The 21592-nt window shown below is 42.4% G+C and overlaps 1 protein-coding gene across 13 annotated transcripts in view; it reads right to left on the bottom strand.

Moving 5' to 3' along the window:
• The window catches only part of CADPS2 (calcium dependent secretion activator 2), a 371478-nt gene extending 355317 nt beyond the window's left edge, over positions 1–16161 (bottom strand). For all 13 annotated transcript variants that reach the window (XR_012087419.2, XR_012087420.2, XR_012087421.2 and 10 more), the window contains exon 1: positions 15683–16161. Coding sequence is in view for 10 of the 13 variants with exons in the window: in XM_020803108.3 (XP_020658767.3) it covers positions 15683–16030 (348 nt within the window). In the remaining 3 variants the exon portion in view is untranslated. The remainder of the gene's footprint in view (positions 1–15682) is intronic.
• Positions 16162–21592: the final 5431 nt, after the last annotated feature.

Raw genomic sequence — 21592 nt, 5'->3', positions numbered from 1 at the left:
GAAAAGCAAGAAAAAAAATGTTACTGATGGATGTACAGTTATGTTGATTTCTCCACATATTTATAAGAGTAAATATGCATAGAAATACAGATGTCACACAAATGAAAAATCAGTTTGTACATAATATGATATTGGCCAAGTATCTTCCAAAGATATTCTTATCCTGAAAATCAAAACTTTCTCAGAAATAGATAGAAAGAAAATAACTGTACATGGTGAAGCTATGTTCCTGCAGTCTTATCATGTAGTATATAATGGCAGTGTCTGTGCATTAAAGTCCTGGCTTAGATAACATTTTCCTCCTTCAAAAAGCCAACAGTGCAATCTTAACTTGACAAGAAAACTTCAGTAAACCACATAAACAAAAAACAAGACTAGTCTGCATCCTGAACATCAAAATAGCAACCCAGGGATCATACCTTCTCTCACTTGCTAGTCCTTGAATAGGCTTCTTCACTTGCAGGAAGGATAAAAATCAATGGTTTTTTTAATTTGATTTTTAAAAATTGAAATCAAATCCACCCTGTTCACTCATATTACATTGTCCTCCACTGTAACCTCTTTCACGCAACCCTGCTCTTCCATTTCACACTAACTCCTACCATTCTCTTAGTAATGACTTCCTACCATTGAGTCAACTTTTTTCTGAACACATAGGTCAACCCCTTTGAATTCCAGCCCTGGAGACTTTTGGGACTGTGATACTAAGTATGGGATGAAAATAAAACTTCTTTCCATCTGCAGGCTACTCAAGTCTGTAGCAGCATAGTGCAGCATTTTATGAGCACTTTCTTCTTAGTCATCACAATGTCTATCTCCATAGATCTTTTCAGTAAGCCTAATTTGTTAGGAAATAGGAAAAGATCAATTCCTAGTCATGTTTTAGAAACACTTAATTGTTTCAGCTACAAGGCCAATGTTATCTAAAATATCTGATGAAGTAACCTGGATGTCAAGCCAGATGTTAAGGAAAATGTATATCCCACTTCCACAATCAAATTTCCTCTGAAATATGGGCTTCAGACTTGAAAATTAATCTTATATTTAACTCCCAAGGATATAATGAAAAACAAAGCGTGATAACTACAAGCTATGTAGTTGAAGAAAAGCACACGGTGTGACAAACAGACCTCTTTTACTATTTGAGGGAGCACCTCTAAAAAAAATGTTAAGCCTATCATCACGTCTGACCTTAGGAAAACGGCAACCATCAGACAGAATTTACAGGGGCCTCCCATTGGCTTGTACTAGCAACGATAACATCCTAGGTAAAGGTAAAGGTTCCCCTTGATATTTAGTCCAGTCGTGTCTGACTCCAGGGAGGTGCTCATCCCTGTTTCGAAGCCATAGAGCCAGTGTTTGTCCGTAGACAGTTTCCGTGGTCACATGGCCAGCACGACTAGACACAGAACACCGTTACTTTCCCACCGTGGTGGTACCTATTTATCCACTTGCTTTTACCGATGATGTTTTTTTTTAAATCTCAGAACAGAATCAAATTAAACGGAAATATTCTGCAGATCATCAGCTAAAATCAAGAGGACACATATTTGAAGCATAACCTTAGGAACAGATACTTTGAAGGGATTAAGTATAAGCACCACATTCTACCAAGCTGTAGAATGTCTTTTCCAATACACAAGATATGCAGGTATCTTGTCACAAGTCAGAAGATTATTTTCATCCATCCAATCCTGGAGGGAGGGATGTGTATGCAAGCCTGAGGTTCACCTATACTAATTCCATGTATGTGACCTCCAAACTATTTTTTCTTTCTTTAAAATATTTCTACCTCATCTTTCTTATTGAGAGGACCCAAGGAAGCTTTATAATATTAGAAACAAACAATATAAAAACTGGAAAGGGACAGGAAAATGAAGAAAACAAAACAAAACAAAAACCCAGCTCTTAGGCAACCAGTCACTGAGAAAAAGCCTGCCTGAAGAGAAAAAAAATTGCTTGCCTGTGGAAGGATGGCAAAAAAGAGGCCAGCCTGACATAGCTGTGCGATAGCTTCGAGCAGGAACAGAGAAAGCCCATTTTGTCTTCTCACCAAAGGCACCCATGAGGGAGGGAGGACAATGAGAAAGGCTTATTGTACTGTATTGAATTTAAAACCTGGCCAGGCTCATAAATAGAAATGCAGTCTTTCAGATAGCCTGGACTCAAGTTGTTTAGATCTTTATGTCAAAAACAGCAGTCTGAAGTATGCCTGGAAACAGCCCAACAGCTAGTGGAGCTGTTGAATCAGGAGAGTTATGTGATTCCTATAACCAGTCCCAGTCAACCATCTGGCAGCAGTATTTTAGATCTGTTGAAGTTTCCAAACACTTACAGTGGTACCTCGACTTACGAACTTAATCCGTATTGGAACGGTGTTCGCAAGTCGAAAAGTTTGTAGGTCGAGGCACCATTTCCCACAGGAATGCATTGAAAACCGATTAATGTATTCCAAGGGAAGAAAAAAAACAAAAAAATATTAAAAATTAAACACTGCAAGTCCCACGCTGGGACTGCAAAAGACAGAAAGAAAGAAAGAAAGAAAGAAAGAAAGAAAGAAAGAAAGAAAGAACGAACGAACGAACGAACGAACGAACGAACGAACGCACAATTCCAAAAATAAACATTGGAGCAAGTCCCACGCTGGGACTGCCAAAAAAAAAAATCACCAGAAAACAAAACAACACAACACAGAAACATAACCTACCCAGCTCAAACCCACCCTGCAAAAGTCACCCAGAACAATTTTAAAATAGAAGAAAGCAGCACTTACCAGTCCAAAACCTCCTGGGGGTCCTCCACCGCTGTGATAGCCACTGCCATGACCTCCGCCACCATGAGGCTTGAGCCTGGCCGGGGTGCTTCACGCGCTCACCCCTGGCCGCGGCAGAGGTAGCAGTCACCCAGCCCCGGGAGACTTGAGCTGGTCGGGTTTCATCTCAAGTCTCCTGGCGCTGGGTGACCTCCTATCGCGGTGGTGGTGGACCCCCGGGAGGTCTCCCAGGGCTTCCTCACCACCATTGGAGACTTCCTGGGGGTCCGATCGCGGAGGCGTAAAAGGGCAGGAAATTTAAAACTGCTCCCCCACCGCCATGATTGGACCCCCGGGTCTCCCAGGGCTTTCCCGCCGCCATAAGAGATGTCCTGGGGGGTCCCCGCCACCATGATCAGTGCCTTCGGAGGTCTCTGGAGGCCTCCGGGGGGTCCAATCGTGGTGATGGGAGACCCCCAGGAGGTCTCCGATGCCACTGGAGGCCTCCTGGGGGTCCCTTTTCCTAACTGTTGGGGCGAAAGAGCAGCCTCTTCACCACCAACGGTCTGAATGGAATGGAAAAAAGGCAGGGGAAATTTGAATTTCCCACCCTTTTCCCCTGCCTTTTTTTTGTTCGTAGGTCGAGGCTCCATTCGCAAGTCGATGCAAACTTTTGCGAACAGAGCCGTACGTAGGTCGAAATGTTCACAGGTTGAGATACCACTGTACTTTCCAAAGGTAGCACCACATATAACATGCTACAGTAGAATGTAACTAAGGCATGTGTCATCATGGCCAAGTCAGACATCTCCAGAACAGGTACAGCTAACATACTAGTTTTAATGTGCAAATGCATTTATAGCCACTACCAAGACTCGAACATCCAGGCTCAGAGGTGAATCCAAGAGCAGATCCACCCAAACTGTAAACCTGTGTGTATTTTTAGGTGGAGGTGTAACCCCATCCAGCATGATATGCCCTTTAACTGACCAGGAGAACCTCAGCCATATATGGGGTATGCTTCCATTTATTCACCTGCATCCAATCCATTAATGACACCAGACACTGAGTTAGAACTAAAATAGCTTTCTTGAATTAGATGAAAAGGAGAGATAAGGGTATCAACCCCCATACTTATGACTCCAAACCCCGTAAACCATTTCCTAGTGCTTTTATGTATATGATAAATAATATCAGAGAGAAAACAGAACCCTGACAGACAGTACAAGCCAATGGCCAAGGCATTAAACAGGAGTCTCCCAGCACCACCTTCTGAGTTTTCCCCTCCAGGAAGGACTGGAGCCATAATAAAACAGTGCCCCCAAGTTTCATTGCAGAGAGACAGTCCAGAAGGATACCATGGCTGGCTGATTGTATCAAAAGTTGCTGAGAGACCCAACAGAATCAACAGGGACACATTTCCCCTGTCCAGTTTCCAGCATAAGCCATCTGCCAAGGAGAAGTAAAGCATTCTCTGTTCCATAACCAGGCCAGAAGCCAGACTGAAATGAATCCAGATAATCTGACTCATCCAGAACTCTGTAAACTGACAAGCCACACACACTCTAATATCTTGCCGAGGAACTGAACGTTTGAAACTAGCTGATGCTTATCTGATACCATGGGATTCAATGAGAGATTTTTCAGCAACAGTCTTACTATAGCCTCTTTTAAGCACTATAAGATCCTGCTCTGCTGGAAGGAGGCATTCACCACTACTCCTAGCCACTTGGCCAGTCCCCCACAGGGGCTTTTATAAGCCAAGAGGTTCAACACACATGTGGAAACTCTCACCTTTCCAAAGGCCCTGTCCACATCTTCAGGCTGCAAGAACTGAAATATATCCATTAACACAGGACAAGCAGGAGCTAAAGTAACAATCACTGGATCTGTATCAACTATAGCGTCTAAGTCAGAGAAAATCCAAGCAATTTTGCCAGCAAAGTGGCGCACAAATTCTTCACAGCAGGCTACAGAGTAGTCTGTGTTCTCTTCCTGAGGGCCAGCATGTAACAGGCTCTTGATCACTTGGAAAAGCTCTGCTGGACAATTCTGTGTAGACACAATGGTGGCAGAGAAGAATGATTTCTTCTCTGCTGCCACTGCCATTCAGTAGGCTTTCCAACGGACTCTAGCCTATGTTCAGTTGGGCCTATTATATAAAAGCAGTCATTTAGATTCCTGCATCCCAGATAATGTGATCATATATATCTTTCCTACACCATAAGGAACTCTCTCAAACAGACTATATAATACTTCTTAAAACTTCTACAATTTTTTTTAAAGATGCAGCTGTAGGTCTGCAAACAATATGCAACCATGTGCCCACTCACCTGATTCTAAAAATAGAACAAGATCAGCCAAAGTTTTCTTGCTGGAGATTTAATCCTTGTTTACTGAATCAACAAGACAAGGCTGGAAAAAAAAAATAAAACTGAACTAGAATATCATTTTGAAACTAATCCTACCTCAGATCTTACACAAGCCATAAGTCTGGGATACTACAACGGCTATTATTAGAGGGATCGCTATTAAAATTTCTGCCAATATGAACAAAGCAATGTAAATTAAAAACTAAGCACTATAAGAAGTCATTAAGCAGCTGGGGCAATAAAATTACCAGCAGCGGTGCTGGCGCAAAAAATTAAAAGGGAAAAATGAGCACAGTAACAATATCCCTCTTGTATTCAAAGCAAAAAATTATTGAAAGTTAGTCCTTTCTATTAATTTCTGTCGTTCTTGATCTCTCATATTTTTAACAAGTATTTTTGTTTTCTTATGGTTTATTTTCATTCTCTGCCATATCACCAAAATTCATCAACATCTCCATCAGGTCTTCAATTGAGTTCATTAGATCCTCCAATATAATAACTAGATCATCTGCAAAAGCTTGGAGCTTAAAAGTATGACCTCTTACTTTCAGTCCTTTTATTTCCTTTTTATCTTTAATTTGCTCAATTAATATTTCTAAAGTAAGAATGAATAGTAATGGAGAGAGTGGGCACCCCTGTCTTGTACCTTTCTGTATTTGTATTTCTTTCATCAGCTCTCCATTGATTGTAAATTTTGCTTTTTGCTGGGTATAGAGTGCTTTAATAAATTTCAAAAATCTTTCTCTAATTTGTAGCACTTCCAATTGGTGTAGCATAAAATTCCAATTCAGATTATCAAAAGCTTTCTCTGCATCCAAGAATATCATAGCCATTTGCTTTCCCGGATGAGCTTCATAGTATTCCAAAGTATTTAAGATTATCCTTATATTATTTTTCATCTGCCTTTGTGGAAGGAATCCCGATTGGTCTTGTCTCCTCTTCCTATTTGCAATGGAAATGGAACATTAAGCAGAACATGTAAGACAAATTCAATAGTTGTGTGGTGTGGGAGCTAGGGAAATAAGATACAAAATTGGCTTATTTGTTAACAACATTGTCCTCTCCCCTTCAGTCTCAAATGATGAAGCAGCAGAAATGATTAGGGAACGTAAAAGCTATGGATCTGTTGCAGAACTACAAATTAATTGAGGAAAATTGGAAGCTTAGTGTAAAAATATGCTTAGACATTTTAACTGGATTAAATATAGCATTTTTATCTATGAAGTATTTAGGTATTAGAAATTCTAAAGATTTAGTGAAATTGAGAAGAAAAAACCACCATGGGTGCAACTAAGTTGTGCAACTGTGCAGCACTACATCAGTCCCACACAACTGAGGGCTTGTTGCTGTCCAACTGTTTTCAGTCGTAGCTGGAACCTCGAGTGTGCAGGGTGGGGCTCCTGCCCAATACTACTGGAAAATTAGAGGGCGCATTGGATGCAAGTAAAAAACTTAGCCTTCTAAATGGTCTAAATTAACTACATTCTGATTGAGAAGGACTGCTACAGCTACATTCGTTATATTGTCCACATTAGCCCCCCCTTCCCACAGTACAAACCCTTCCTATATTATTACCACATAACATTATCCAGGATTGGAAGAAATCAATGAACAAATTATTTTTCTTAACAAAATCCCCAGAATTTCCAAATCATTAATGCTATATCTAGTATCCCCAGATATAGTAAAATATCATGCTTTTTAATCTTTATAATATTTTAAATTTGGCTCCTAATTACTTGGACAGGCAATGGCTGATGATGAAAATAGAATCCTTAATAGCAGAATAACTTACCTTTACATCTCTGAGTTCCTCAGAGATTAGAAATTAAAAAGATTAACAATCCATTACTGCTGCCTACATTACTTATACAGAAGAACCAGTGTAAGACAATGGCCCCAGCATTTTCACCCCCTTCTCCAGTTATTTTCCAATGCCTTTTTTTTTTGCTACCAGGACAAAGTACTCATTCTTCAAATTGGAAAAACATAGGAATACAATCCATACATCATGACATTTTCACAAAAGGAAAGACTATTTACCGGTAAACAAATGAGAAACAAATTAGCAGAAGCTGCAGTCTTATGTCTCCATCATTACCAGATTTTGTACTCCTAGTATGGAACACAAAGTCTCCTTAGTCTACAGAATGTTGTTGTTGTCATCGTTTAGTCATTTAGTCGTGTCCGACTCTTCGTGACCCCATGGACCAGAGCACGCCAGGCCCTCCTATCTTTCACTGCCTCCCGGAATTGTGTCAAATTCATGTTGGTTGCTTCGCAGACACTGTACAGCCATCTCATCCTCTGTCGTCCTCTTCTCCTGTTGCCGTCACACTTTCCTAACATCAAGGTCTTTTCCAAGGAGTTTTCTCTTCTCATGAGATGGCCAAAGTACTGGAGCCTCAGCTTCAGGATCTGTCCTTCCAGTGAGCACTCAGGGTTGATTTCCTTTAGAATTGATAGGTTTGTTCTCCTTGCAGTCCAGGGGACGCTCAAGAGCCTCCTCCAGCACCACAATTCAAAGGCATCAATTCTTCAGCGGTCAGCTTTCTTTATAGTCCAGCTCTTACTTCCATACATCACGACAGGAAAAACCATAGCTTTGACTATTCAGACTTTTGTTGGCAAGGTGAGGTCTCTGCTTTTTAAGATGCTGTCAAGGTTTGTCATCACTTTCCTCCCAAGAAGCAGGCGTCTTTTCATTTCGTGGCTGCTCTCTCCATCTGCAGTGATCATCGAGCCCAAGAAAATAAAATCTGTCACTGCCTCCATATCTTCCCCTTCTATTTCCCAGGAGGTGATGGGATCAGTAGCAATGATCTTAGTTTTTTTGATGTTGAGTTTCAGACCATTTTTTGCACTCTCCTCTTTCACCCTCATTACAAGGTTCCTTAATTCCTCCTCACTTTCTGCCATCAGAGTGGTATTATCTGCATATCGGAGGTTGTTGATATTTCTTCCGACAATCTTAATTCCGGTTTGGGATTCCTCCAGTCCAGCCTTCCGCATGATGTATTCTGCATATAAGTTAAATAAGCTGGGGGACAATATACAGCCTGTCCGTACTCCTTTCCCAATTTTGAACCAATCAGTTGTTCCATATCCAGTTCTAACTGTTGCTTCCTGTCCCACATATGGGTTTCTCAGGAGATAGATAAGGTGGTCAGGCACTCCCATTTCTTTAAAAACTTGACATAGTTTGCTGTGCTCGACACAGTCAAAGGCTTTTGCATAGTCAATGAAGCAGAAATAGATATTTTTCTGGAACTCTCTGGCTTTCTCCATAATCCAGCGCATGTTAGCAATTTGGTCTCTAGTTCCTCTGCCTCTTCGGAATCCAGCTTGTACTTCTGGGAGTTCTCGGTCCACATACTGCTGAAGCCTACCTTGTAGGATTTTGAGCATAACCTTGCTATGCTGACAGAATGTTGTCAGATGGGGCCAATTACACAATTTTATGTCTGAAAAACATTGCAGCAGGACCTAGTTTGCTTTATTCCAACAGAGGCATAGAACCCATAGAATAATAAACCATTTCAGTCCACTTCAAGAACTGCACAAACTGTTATCAAAATCAATTACTGCTGGCACTGAAACCTCATTCAACTGAAGAGATCAGAACTGATACTCAAATGTAAGGATGTGTCACTGGAGACTAGTATTTCCGATCACAATGTATGAGAAGACAAGATTCTTGGGGGGAGGGGGAACAATAATGCTGGCAAAAGTTGAAGGCAGCAGGAAAAAAGAAAGACCAAATACTAGATGGACTGACTCTCTAAAGGAAGTCAGAAACTTGAGTTTACCACAGCTGAACAGCTGGTTCTAATTTGCTGATGCAGAATTTAGAACATAATGAGTTCAATGCTACTTTCAACAAGTTGTATGTCAGGTGATACTGGTTACTTTTCCAGTAATGTGTTACCAGTGACTCAGTACTTTGCACGATCTGTAATGCATTCCTAATAGTGTGTGTGTGTCTTACTTCTGGCACGAATTCCTCGCTGCACAGGCAGCGAAAATGGCCACGCTGTGGAGGTTCCTCGCTGGACGGTGAGTTTCAAGCCCCTAGGAACGCATTAATTGGGTTTTAATGCATTTCTATGGACTTTTTAAAATCGCATTACGACGTTTTTGTTTTACAGCAATTTCGCTGGAACGAATTAACGTCGTAATGCAAGGCACCACTGTATTGCTCAACAAGAAGGATGAGGTGGCAGAAAGAAGGAAATAGGGAATGCTATAGTTCGTCACAATGCATAAATTTTCAAATTAATTTTCATATATATTGTGTCTGCATTCACAAATTATCAGAAAATAGTAGTTATGCCAGTTAGAACTCAAATTCTTTAAGCACAGGGAAGAAGCGGTTTACTCCTGTGGGGCAACTGGTATGCCAAAATTAACTTAACATGTATTAGTAGTCATTTTTCTTCCTGATGTAACTAAACCTCATTTCCAGTTAAGAAACTGAATTAAAGCTCCTCACATCTAGAAACTATTAAAACACATTAATGAAACTTGCCTCGTAAAATTAAGTGTTGGGGTCCCACAGAAGGGATTTGGTAACCTTTTCGAAAGAGATATAAAAACACCCAATAACTTCAAAGGATTTTTTTAAAAAATTAGATGGAAGTGTTTAAGTTTCAATAACATGGTTTGCATCTTGTTCCCTACTGGATATTTCAGAGAGAGAGAGAAAAAGCAGTTGATGTTGCCACAGAAGAAAGGCTGTTGCCAAGGGTGTGAAAGAAAGGTTCACAAAAGTGGTTGCCAGATGGTCCAACAGTAACAATAAGGCAAGATTTGGGAAGGTGTCACTGCTGCCTGTTCCTTTGATAAACTGTCAGGTATCTCAGAGAACTTACAGAAGCTCAGCTATAAGAAATCAAACCCTCTGCCACTGTGCCGGCACTCTCTCTTTCTCTCCAGGCCTCCATCCCTGTCTCACTTATGCCAGAACATCACACCCTTTGCCTTATCACCTGCAGCCCACCTTAAAGGAGTGCTGGCCACTCAAACTGCCTGGTGCATCAATATGCAAAACTGATCTTGATTATACTTTTAAAAAAAAAAACAAAGCATGGAGGACAGATAAGGAGATGCCATTATAGAAGCATCTGTATGGCTGGCTGTACAGATGGAGGCAGCAACTGTGCCTCTACTCCTGCCTCAGATAACAAGACAGCTTGAGACACTGGTGAAACAAGGCCACATGACTTGCTTTTATGGAGACCAGCATACAGTGGAGGCTTTGGAAAGAACTATTCTTATTTTTTAAATAGAAGCATAAATCCATTGCTTGTTGAAATTAGAGTATCCCTGCAGAAATATTAGAAAAATTAGCTAAGCTTTCTGTAAATCCCATTCATTCCAGGGGTTTATACTCTACAGGTGGAAAGAACACTAACAGAATTTCCCGTTCTCATCAATTTAGGCCGTCTCAACATGACTACCTTTTGGTATGTGTACCTGAAGTAGGGATGTAGATCACAGTCTGTTTCCCTTTTTGAAAGCAGTAAAAGAATGAGAGGATGTAAGGCTGTGTATAACACCATATAAAGAAACTGATAAACAACATTTGTCTATACCCTAGAGCACAGAAGGAACTGGAAGCTTGGAATAACAATATTGGGCAATTTTAGGAAAACAAAACATATATGTCAAGACCCTGTGTTTTAATCTGAGTCATAGTCAGCAACTGTAATTTTTAGAACAGCTAATGCCATAGACATATTTCAAGCCATTTATGCTTAATATTGCAACTTTAGATTTGTAAACCTGAAGCTTAATAATGTTATTTGGGGAAGGGAGACCTAAACATGTTCAGACATAAGACTTCCAGAGCTCACTACTGCAGGAAAGCTTATATAGGATATGGGGTATATTGTTAAGGGCTAGATGGATAACTCAGTGGTTTAGGTATCTGGCTGTGGAACTGGAGGTCAGAAGTTTGATTCCCCACTGCGCCTCCAGAGAGTAGAACCACCCTGCATAGTCATGGGCAAGCTGCACAACCAGAGGATGCCCCCTGAATAAGGCAATGCTAAACTACTTCTGTGTATTCTCTACCTAGAAAATCCTGGAAAGGGTTGCCATAGGCCTGAATTGACTTAACAGCACAAATTATATTACTATATTATTAGGGGGACTTTCCTGCCAGCCTTTTTCAAATCATAGTTATGGAACTATGTTATTGCTCTGTTTGTAAACATCATCAAGATCAAAATGGCACCATAATCCATGAGATGCAGGAGGTAGATGACCCCACTATGGCTGCAATGATTAGCACCCTACAGCCCCACTCTGCTCCAATAAGTGTCTTGGTTGTCAAAGAGGACTGCTTATTATGGAAGGGAAGTACATGAAATAAAAAGGAGAATGGAAGATTCAAGAGACCAGTGGTTCCCAACCTTGGTTCCCCAGATGTTCTTGGACTACTACAATTCCCAGAAATCCTGGCCAGCATAACTAGAAGCGAAGGCTTCTAGGAGTTTTAGTCCAAGAACATCTGGGGAACCCAGATAGAGAAACATTGCAATAAACTACCCTGCAAATTATCTATTATCTCTTCCAGAGTTTTAAAAGCTAGCATCTTTTTGGAATTTAGAGGAATGGAAATCCATTTTTGTTAACCAACTTTTAAATCCACTAATTTCTAGAATGGTAAAGGTTCCCCTTGACATTTAGTCCAGTCATGTCCAACTCTAGGGCGTGGTCCTCATCCCTGTTTCCAAGCCACAGAGCCAGTGTTTGTCTGAAGACAGTTTCCATAGTCATGTGGCCAGCGCAACTAGACACGGAATGCCATTACCTTCCCACCGAGGTGGAACTTATTTATATACTCGTATTTTTACATGCTTTCGAACTGCTAGGTTGGCAGGAGCTGGAACAAGCGACGGGAGCTCACTCCGTCATGTGGATTCAATCTTACAACGGCTGGTCTTCTGACCTTGCAGCACAGAGACTTCTGCGGTTTAACCCACAGTGCCACCACATCCCCTGCTTTCTAGATACTGTACATAAAAATGACCATGAAATTCTGTATGAACAACAAACACTGATACATGACTAAAGTGTGAGAGATCTGAAGAATGCAGATCTGAAGGTTCAACAGTTCAGGCACAACTTACTTTCTCAGTTGTTGTTGTTGTTTGCCATCAAGTCAGAATCAACTTACAGCGACCCTAATAGGGCTTTCAAGGTAAATAAGATTATTAAGGAGTGATCTTACCAGTTCCACAGCCCCAGTGACCTTCCTGGCTGAGTGGCGATTCAAACCCTGGCCTTCTGAGTCCTTATCTGTCACTCTATCAACTAAGTATCCTCTAAGGTACAGAAAAACTACTTTATTTTTCGCTCCATAAGATGCACTCCCCCCCCAAAAAAAGTGGGGTGAAAAGTGTGTACATCTTATGGAGCAAATACTGGCTTCCCACTGCCAACATCGCCACCATGCCGCCCTTCTTCTCCCCTTCCGGGGCAGGGAGCACTTCCGGATGATGAGCTGGCTGGGGCGGAGTTTTTTTCAAAATTAGGTGAGTCTTATCATCAGATGCGTGTTATAGAACGAAAAATGGTACTCTACTAATCTGAAAAAAAACTGGTTTCCGGGGGGGGGGGTCTGCAGTGTAATGTAACTGCAAGCCATGTTGTTGTTGATTAATTGAGTATTGTTTGCCTACACAATACATAGATGCTACAGCAGTTTGTCAAACAGCTGTGTCAATATTTTGAAGTGGCAACTTAAATGAAACTTCAATTGGAATAAGCAAAACTTGCGACATTTTATTGGAAAAGAGGAAGGTTTCAAAGAAGACAAAAACACACCTTGGTACTAGCAGTTAAACAAGATTAATGATCACAACTATGAGCTTCTATTACAGTCACAATTTTGCTGCAAGATAGAATAATTAATATGCTCATGCCAAATGTAAATGCCCAAAGCAAATTAAACACGAGCCCATTAATTATTGCACACAGAGCCATCCTTTCTGAATAATGATTACAGGCTTTCTTTAGTTTGAGGTAAGATGTCATATGTTTTTCACCCGACACCTGTTATTTAGTCAGCTCTCTGGGGTTAATTCCATCAGAGTTTTTAATTGCTTCATCTAACAATGTTCTCTACTGACCTTACATTAACTCTCATCACTCTTTTTCCCTCCCTCGGTCAATATAAGCTAAGCATGAAATAAAGACAAAGACACAAATGATAGTATATCATATTATTGCTAAGGCTGAAGGAAAGAAAACATTGAGAGTTTACTAAGAAGCTTACTTCAGGTATCTTTCGGAATAGTTTGTTCAAAGAAGAAAGGATGGGTAGACCCATTTACGTTACAGAGATGGTCACAAGATTCAAGGTGAGTTACTTTATAACGTGAAAGATATAGCACAGCTTTGCTTGCTACAATCTGAGAGCCAAACCTTAAACTACTAAACAGTGTTAGAAAAATTACTTAGAATCTTCTGATGCCAGTTCAACAAACATAAGCTGTCAAAAATCAACCACAAAAAAACTACTCTTCTTATGTGCTGTCATGTCAATTTTGATGTATGGCAACCCTAACAGTGTTTTCAAGGTACATGAGATGTTCAAAAAAGTGGACTGAGCGGGAAACTCTCTGGAGGTAGGGTGGCAGACATGAGCCTCCCAAGTCCTAGGCCGACAGTCTATATCCCTTTATCATCTGAAATCTCAGGGTGCCCTGCATCAAATCAGCAAGTTAACAATGTAAAGATATTGCCTTACATCAAGTCAGACTGCCTAGCTCATTACTGTGTACAACAACTGGCAGCAGGTTTTAAACATTTCAGATAGGTGGTTATTCCAAGCCTACCTGTACATGCCAAGGAGTGTATGTATGGCACCTACATGCTAAGTAATGTGCTCTCTCATTGATCTATAGCCTTTCTCTTAAGCGGCTTCCTCAGTATTCCAGAAATATACCCCTGGAAACTAGCACTATATTGGGACCCACCCTTTAAAATCACCAAATTCATTTTAATCAAATAAAATGTTGCTTAAAGGAGCCAGAAGAACTGAAAACAGCTTACATTCCAGATGTGAATCCCTCAATCTATGCAACATGCCATTTAAAAGTTGGGCAAAATCAATACTTTCCTGTTCAGTGACACAGTAAAATAAGCAATCAATCATTCATCATGCATAGGGCTACTAAAAGATGCTACATATTAAGAGACTGTACTATTCTTTTCCAGAAATAATGCCTGCCTAGTCTGGTACAATTTTGTTCCCTTTTATTAGAATGTCAATAGCTTCATTTCATTGGCTGATGGTTTCTTAAGACCCAGTTTCACCAGAGACCCAAACAAAATGGATGTCTCCTGTCTGGAGCAATTTTTCCTCTATTATTTCCTCTCAGCAGACCTGCTTTCAGCCACCTGCCTTTCAAAAGAAACTATATATCACCTTCAATGTCAAGGGAGTTTAAGTAGGAGAGGGGGGAAAATCAACATCAATGCAGGTTTTAAGAACTGCGAGCGCTGGTATATTACAACATAACAAACCATCGAGTGATTTCTGTGACTATAACTTTGGGAAGCTGTTTAATGAAATACACATTGTCTGAGCTTCAAACTATGATGATTATCGGTGAGTAAGACCTAGTGAATTCAGACTGAAGCTACTGCCTCCCTAGCACCCCCATTTCAACTATCCATTCTGTCCTATCCACATTTAATTTTGAGAGCTCTGCCTAATTAAGGTCTCTAGAGCTGCCTGGGAGAAACGTCTTCAGCGTTACTTCTGAGCCTTACTGATTCCTCTTTCTGCATAGGATTGTTGGGCAGGATACATCTTCTGACTTGCTCACTCCCTCTGTGGCGATCACCAGCGTGATGTTGTTTTCCTAAGAAGAGCTCTTAGACTACAATCCTCTGCCCACTTACCTACAAGCCGGTGAACTCAACACGACTTACATCGGAATAAACATACACGGGTTGGCGGTGTTCAGAGCGCACTTGAACGACCTCCTATAACTACAGTACCGCAGCCAGTTAACGGGGCCACGTACTGTTTAGGGAGTTCAGTTCGCTTAAAGCGCGGCAGAGTCCGGCCAGCGTTAACTAACAGAGGGAAGCGCTACCTGTTGCAGTTTTTAAAAAAAGAAAAAAAAGAAGGAATAAGAAAAAGCTCTGCAACATCCGATCTAGCTGGACAGGCAGCGATCGTAAACATGGCCTGAGGCATTTTTCTCAAGGGTCACCTTCCTCAGCTGCATCGCGTGCGTGTGACCCAGAACATTACGGGGCGGCAGCCTGGAAAGACTTCGGGACCGACTGAAAGAGGCGGGGAAGGGATCGGGCGCAGCCCCCAGCAGAAGTTAATGGGGAGCCCTGCTGGATTTCTCCCCGACGCCGGGGGCTTGGGCTACCAGGTGCCAGTTGCGCTGCCCTGATCGCTATGAAGGCGGAAAGTGGGAGGGGAAAGCTCTCTCTCGGCAGAAAGGGCAAAGCCGGACCGAGCCCAGAAGCAAAACAAAGGAGGGCGGAGAGGGAAGTCGGCGTCCTGCGGCCGAGCGCGCCTCACCTTCTGCTGCCTCCGGGCCATGTCCGTCGGCTGCTTGGCGTTGAACGGGTAGGCGATGCACCTCACGATGAAGACGTACAGCTGCAGTCGGAGCCGCCGCTCCTTCTCCTCCTTCTGCAGCCGCTCCTGCTCTTCCCTGCCTTCACTGCGTACCGAAGGGCTGGGGCTGACCGGTCTGGCTGCCGCCGCCGCCGCGTTCCCTCCTGGCCGCCCGGAATCTCGGGGAGCGGCCGGGAAGGAGCGCTGCGAGCTGTTGCTGCCGCTGCCGGGCGCCGTCGTCGGCCCATCCCGCCTCTCTTCCTCCAGCACCTCCTCGGACTCTTCCTCGCTGGAGGACGGGTCGAGCATGGCTGGCGAGGGGGGGGGGACCCAGGCGGAGGTGCCTGCCGGTGGGGTAGCCAAGCCGCGCGCCCCTTTCCGGACACGTCGAGCTTCTGCCCGCGACTATTTCCTACCACCGAGTCGGCAGCGGCGACGGCCGCAGCAGCAGCAACCGCCGCCGAAAGCAGGAAGGCGGGGTTTCAGGAAGAGGGGGTCGAGCTTGGGCTGGCTGGCCTGGGCCCGCTCCTATCAGAGAGCCCGGGCTAGCTGCCCTGTCCCTTCTTTCCCCTCAGCGGCCGGCGAGGGAAGCGCGGTTCCGCCTCGGAAGGAGCCGTGCGGCGCGCCTCACAGGTGGGAAACCTGTGGCGCCCACAACAAGCAACACGTGGAACGGAATGCTAATGACGCGCCGTCTCCGCCGGCGGCCGGGCGAGCCCGCGTCCTGCCTCTGCAGAAAGAAGAAAGCCCGCGTGTTTTCTTGGCCGCTCGTGTCTGGCGGTCAGTGCTACCAGCCGCCCTTCAGTTTCCAAGACACACGCACACCCAAATCCAGTGCGCCCTTCTCTGTCTCCGCGAGCCCCCCCCCCCACACACAAAAAGTCCCGCACCCTGAACACGAGATTAATGTACTCTCTAGAGCTCTTTTCCCCTCAGTGTCAGGGATCCCGGTCTGGCTGTGGTTTGTTTTTTAAAGGGGATTCGAGGAGGTCCAAAGTTAAATTCGAAAGGAATCCCAAAGGTAGTGGAAAGTCACGGTTGGCAAATGTTACAGCAGAGCTGAACGCTCTTTGTGAAAGCACGCTTGGCTTCTGCACTTCACTCGCTACAAATTTCTGTGCTCATTTCAGTTCCTTCTGGGATGGATGCTGGGAAACCACTCTAACGGAGGCCAGTGGTTCCCCATTTTAGGGAATCTTATTTTAAAATAATCCAGGTGCTCCTGGACTACAATTCCCAGAAGCCTTCACCACCAGCTGTGCTGGCCAGGGTTTCTGGGAGCTGCAGTCCAAGGAAACCTGGGTTGCCCAAAGTTGGCAACCACAGGCCTAGAAGGTTAGAGCGGTTTCCCAGCCCTGAACATGAAGGCATGCTTTGCACCTGCACCCTCTCACAGCTCTTTTATAGCAAAAACAAAAGACTAATACCACATTCATCCCAGAAAACTCAAATATAAACATAGGCTGCTTTTTGCTATTTCCCCTTTCACCACATACAATAGGAGCAGCTCAATTCAGCAATTCAGGGGGAAGGTGCTGCCTCAGTCACACAAGCTATTTGTGTGTGGCATACTGTACGCAAACGTAAGAAATATAAATACAGTACACAAACACACTCTTTCCAGAAAGAGTTGACAGAATGAGTCACAGGCCTTAGAGACAACAGCCAAGCATGACAAAAAAGAAAGAGAGAGAGACTCAGAGGCGGGGTTGGCCCAATTCATTTTGCTTAATCAGAGGTGCAGCCTACTAGGTACGGAGGGAGAAGAAAATGAGCTATCCAGCTAGGTTATTTACTGTTTAGAGCCCAGTATGTCAGCTATTGGGGGTGGGGCGGTTTTACCCTAGTGGCCAATTGCACACCTTCACAGTAGCATAGAGGAAAGCAGAAAGCACAGGTAAGGGTCAGATTTAGGGATAGCTACTAGTGCAGGTTTCTACTGACTGCTCTCTCTCTCTCTCTCTCTCTCCCTATTTTAATGAGTCTAATGGTTTTCATTTCAGTAAAATATTTAGTGCAGGTCAAGGCCCCTTCACTAACTACCAAAAGAAGAAGAAGAAAAGAGAGAAAATTCAATATGTGGATCCTTGGCAGATATCAAAACATATGATTTCCATGTTGTTTCACATACAGTGGTGCCCCGCTTGACGACGATAATCCATTCCAGCAAAATCGCTGTAGAATGAAATCGTCGTCAAGCGAAAGTAAAAAGCCCATTGAAATGCATTAAAAACTGGTTAATACGTTCCAATGGGTGAAATACCTCACCGTCCAGTGAAGATCCTCCATAGGGCAGCCATTTTCTGGTGCCTGTAATGCAAGCAATCTGTCCTGAACACAGCGGGGAGTCATTTTGCACAGCGGGCAGCCATTTTTAAAACCCGTCAATCAGCTGTTTTTTATCATTGTAAAGTGAAAAATCAGTTCCTGAAGCAGGGAACCGATTGTCATCAAATGAAAAAAAACCTTGAAACATCATTCAAATCGTACACCGGATTTGTCATACAACGAGGTAATCGTCAAGCAGGGCACCACTGTACTTCTAGGATATTCCAGAGACTGTAGATGTCAATATTATTTTATCATCTTTTTGTTTGGTTTTTATTTATTTTGGGATATTCAAAGAACATGAGACTAAAACAACTGGAAAAATCGGCAGTAACTAAACATGCCCTGAAACAAGCTGGACATGAAATTCTGTTTCAAAATACAGAAGTACTGGACAACACCAGCAACCATTATGTGAGACTGCACAGGGAAGCCATTGAAATCCACAAACACCAGCAGAGCTTCAACAAAAAAGAAGAAAGTCTAAAACTCAACAAAGCCTGGCTCCAGCACTGAAAAATACAGCCTGCAAAAGGTCAACAAACTCTACCCAGCCACAAGGACCAATGATCACTGCACACAAAAGATCATCTAACGACACCCATCAATCACAGTAACAGATCATCTCTCGCCCTTATCACAACAATACACCCACAACAAAAAACACGCTGATAACCATAATCATGCAATCTCCTGAAAACGACAAAAAGCTGATCCCACAGCTATAAATACTCAACTATCCCACAAACTGCACCAGAGCATAGACAGAGTTCTGACTCCTCTCCTCTGAAAATGCAGGCCACAGAGACTGGAAAAACATTAGGAAGAAAAATCTTAAGAACATGGCCAAACAGCCCTTAAGAACATGGCCAAAAACCTACAACAACCATCGGATCCCAGCCATGAATGCCTTCAAGAATACAGTACAAAGAAAATAAAATCAGTTAAAACTACAGTGGCATGCTAGAAGGCCTTGAAGGAAAGAGGAAATGGTTCACTCTTCACCTGGCATTAGAGATGGACACAGACCTTGATTCAGAGGTTGATGCCATGTGTTCCCCTCTTCCACCTCCCTAGCTGGACCCCCACTTAACAGCTGGAGTGTGCTCCTCCTCCTCTTTGACTTTTCGATCTGTCTTTGACAGGAGCATGGGTTTCCCTGCTCTACCTCAGACAGGGAGGCAGGACAGGCAACCCCATGCTCCTACTGGGGAATGGTAAAACACCCAAAGAGGAGGAAGAGAGGAGCATACACCAGCTGGTCTGACAAATTCACATAAACCTTTGGCAGGCTGAGCCAGAAGAAAGTGGTCTTTAAACAGAGCTTGGAAAATCTGTTTGTTTTTTACTTTAAATCCTAGCTTGTCTGATGCTCATGCACAAGAACAAGAAATGACACATTTTTTCTCCTTCCAGTAAAATGATGAGATTTTTTTCCCTAGACCATCAATAAGAGTGCTTGCTTTTGTGAGAGTTACTATCTGTAAATTGGACAAAACTGTTACAGCTGTTGTTTCATTGCATGTTGCATGAATTTCTATAAATCAGAAGCATCAATTGTGGTTTGCATTTTTTCCTATCAATTAGCCAGTTCTTGTGTGCCCTGTGTATGTACAGATGCAATATTCACTTCACAAGAGCAAAAGATGCTCATTGTGCACAGGGAAACGTAAAAAATTGCAGCATTTTCAGCTGGAGAAAAAATTGTATTCGCGAAGGCTTTCACGGCCGGGATCTAATGGTTGTTGTGGGTTTTTCGGGCTTCTTGGCCGTGTTCTGAAAGTGGTTCTTCCTAACGTTTCGCCAGTCTCTGTGGCTGGCATCTTCAGAGGACAGCAAACTGTGCTCTGGGTAGGCTTGAGAGAAAAAACTCTTTGCTATGTTCTTGGGCTATGGATAAAAAAATAAATATCTCAGAGGGATCCATGAATTTTTAACAGACAGCCTTGTCTTGCCAAGAATGACTAATTTTGCAAGAATTTTTAACATCTATTCAGTATCCTCAACCCATAACACATGGAAGCTGTGGGATTCTGAGCATTGTGGTCTCAAACAGTAAGCTTTCCATGCTCTGATTAGGATATGCAGGAGCTTCTTCCCCATTTAAGTCTTTGAAAGGTATCCCTACAACATTGCATTATGCCAGGAAAAAGATTTGGAAGCCAGTTCTTAAGGTCTTGGCTTTTTATTTCTGCCAATTGTGCTGAACACTGAAGTTTCTTCCAGATTATCTAGGTGTCATTGTTCGTGTCCTATAACTAAGCAACTCCTGTTTCTCCCAAAATTCACTAAAACTTAAGTTACATAGGCAGAAAATCTGTATTTATTTAAATGTGATTTCATATTTCTGGTACATTTCAAAAACTGATAACCTGAACTTTTTGGCTCAGATAAAATGGACATAATGTTATAAAAAGTTAAAAGAAGTGCCTTCTGTTATTTTAACCTGCTTGTACATTAAGCTCACCCTTTATTTTTATTTTTTTTCAAAAAGAGAAGTTCTTCTCTGTGATCATAGTAGGGTTTCAGAATGCCCTTCCAGGGGTGGTATGCATGGCACTATCACTCTTTCTTTTCTTTCTTTCTTGCTTTCTTTCTTGCTTGCTTGCTTTCTCTCTCTCTCTCTCTCCCTCTTTCTTTCTTTCTTAAATTGGGTGAAAAACCTCTGTAGTTGTACAAGTCTTCAAAATTACAGAGAAAATCTGGCTGGAACAGCTTTTTATTTCTTGGTTTTATGATTTCGTTTTTGGAATTTAGGTTGTTTTATTGTATTCATTGTCTCATCTTTATATACACCACTCTGAAATCCTCTTTGGGATGAAAGAACAGAATACAATTTAAATAAATAAGGAAAGCAACTCATGCTTTTGAATTGTGGCTTTACAGTCAGGCTCGACAGAATGGATTTAAAGTTTCCTGGGGCTGTGAAAATAGGTGCTCTTACCAGGTCTATATCTCCTGCAGGTTCCTGGATAGGGTATGTGAACCTCTTTAGCATAGCAATTCTTACAAATCCCTTCTGAATACATGCAGGTTTTTGTCAAGGCCAAGTTAACTGAAGTATTTTATTATGATTTTTCTTCACATGCATAATTACTGTAATTTACAAATAGAAGAACAATTTACCAGTAAAAACCTAGCAGTGGTTAGCCATGTGATTGTATCGTTTGCCCATTATTTTTGTAATATAATTTTAAAGTAGATCAAAAGGAGGCATAAACTTAAATTCAATGACCTACATCCTGTCAATACTTCCAGGATTTTCTGCCCACTCACTCTCTGGATTTTTGGCTTGTACACTCTGCCAAAAACCCTGGAATTTTTTTCCGCCATTGTGAACAGAGTTCCCCCCCCAAGTGATGGTGGAAATGCAATGGAGAGGGGTAATTGCACAGACACACAGTTAAATTGGGTTCCACTCTTGTTTAAGTGAAAGTCTAGTGTTATGTACAGTTCATAAAAATTACAGAAATTGATTTTGGGAAATGTGGGGGTTATGATGCCCTCATGGATATTATTTGCATTTGTAAGAAACAGAGCAAA

The sequence above is a fragment of the Pogona vitticeps genome, chromosome 5 (assembly GCF_051106095.1).
Source record: "Pogona vitticeps strain Pit_001003342236 chromosome 5, PviZW2.1, whole genome shotgun sequence".
Lineage (NCBI taxonomy): Eukaryota > Metazoa > Chordata > Lepidosauria > Squamata > Agamidae > Pogona > Pogona vitticeps.
This window is presented reverse-complemented; position numbering and strand designations above follow the sequence as displayed.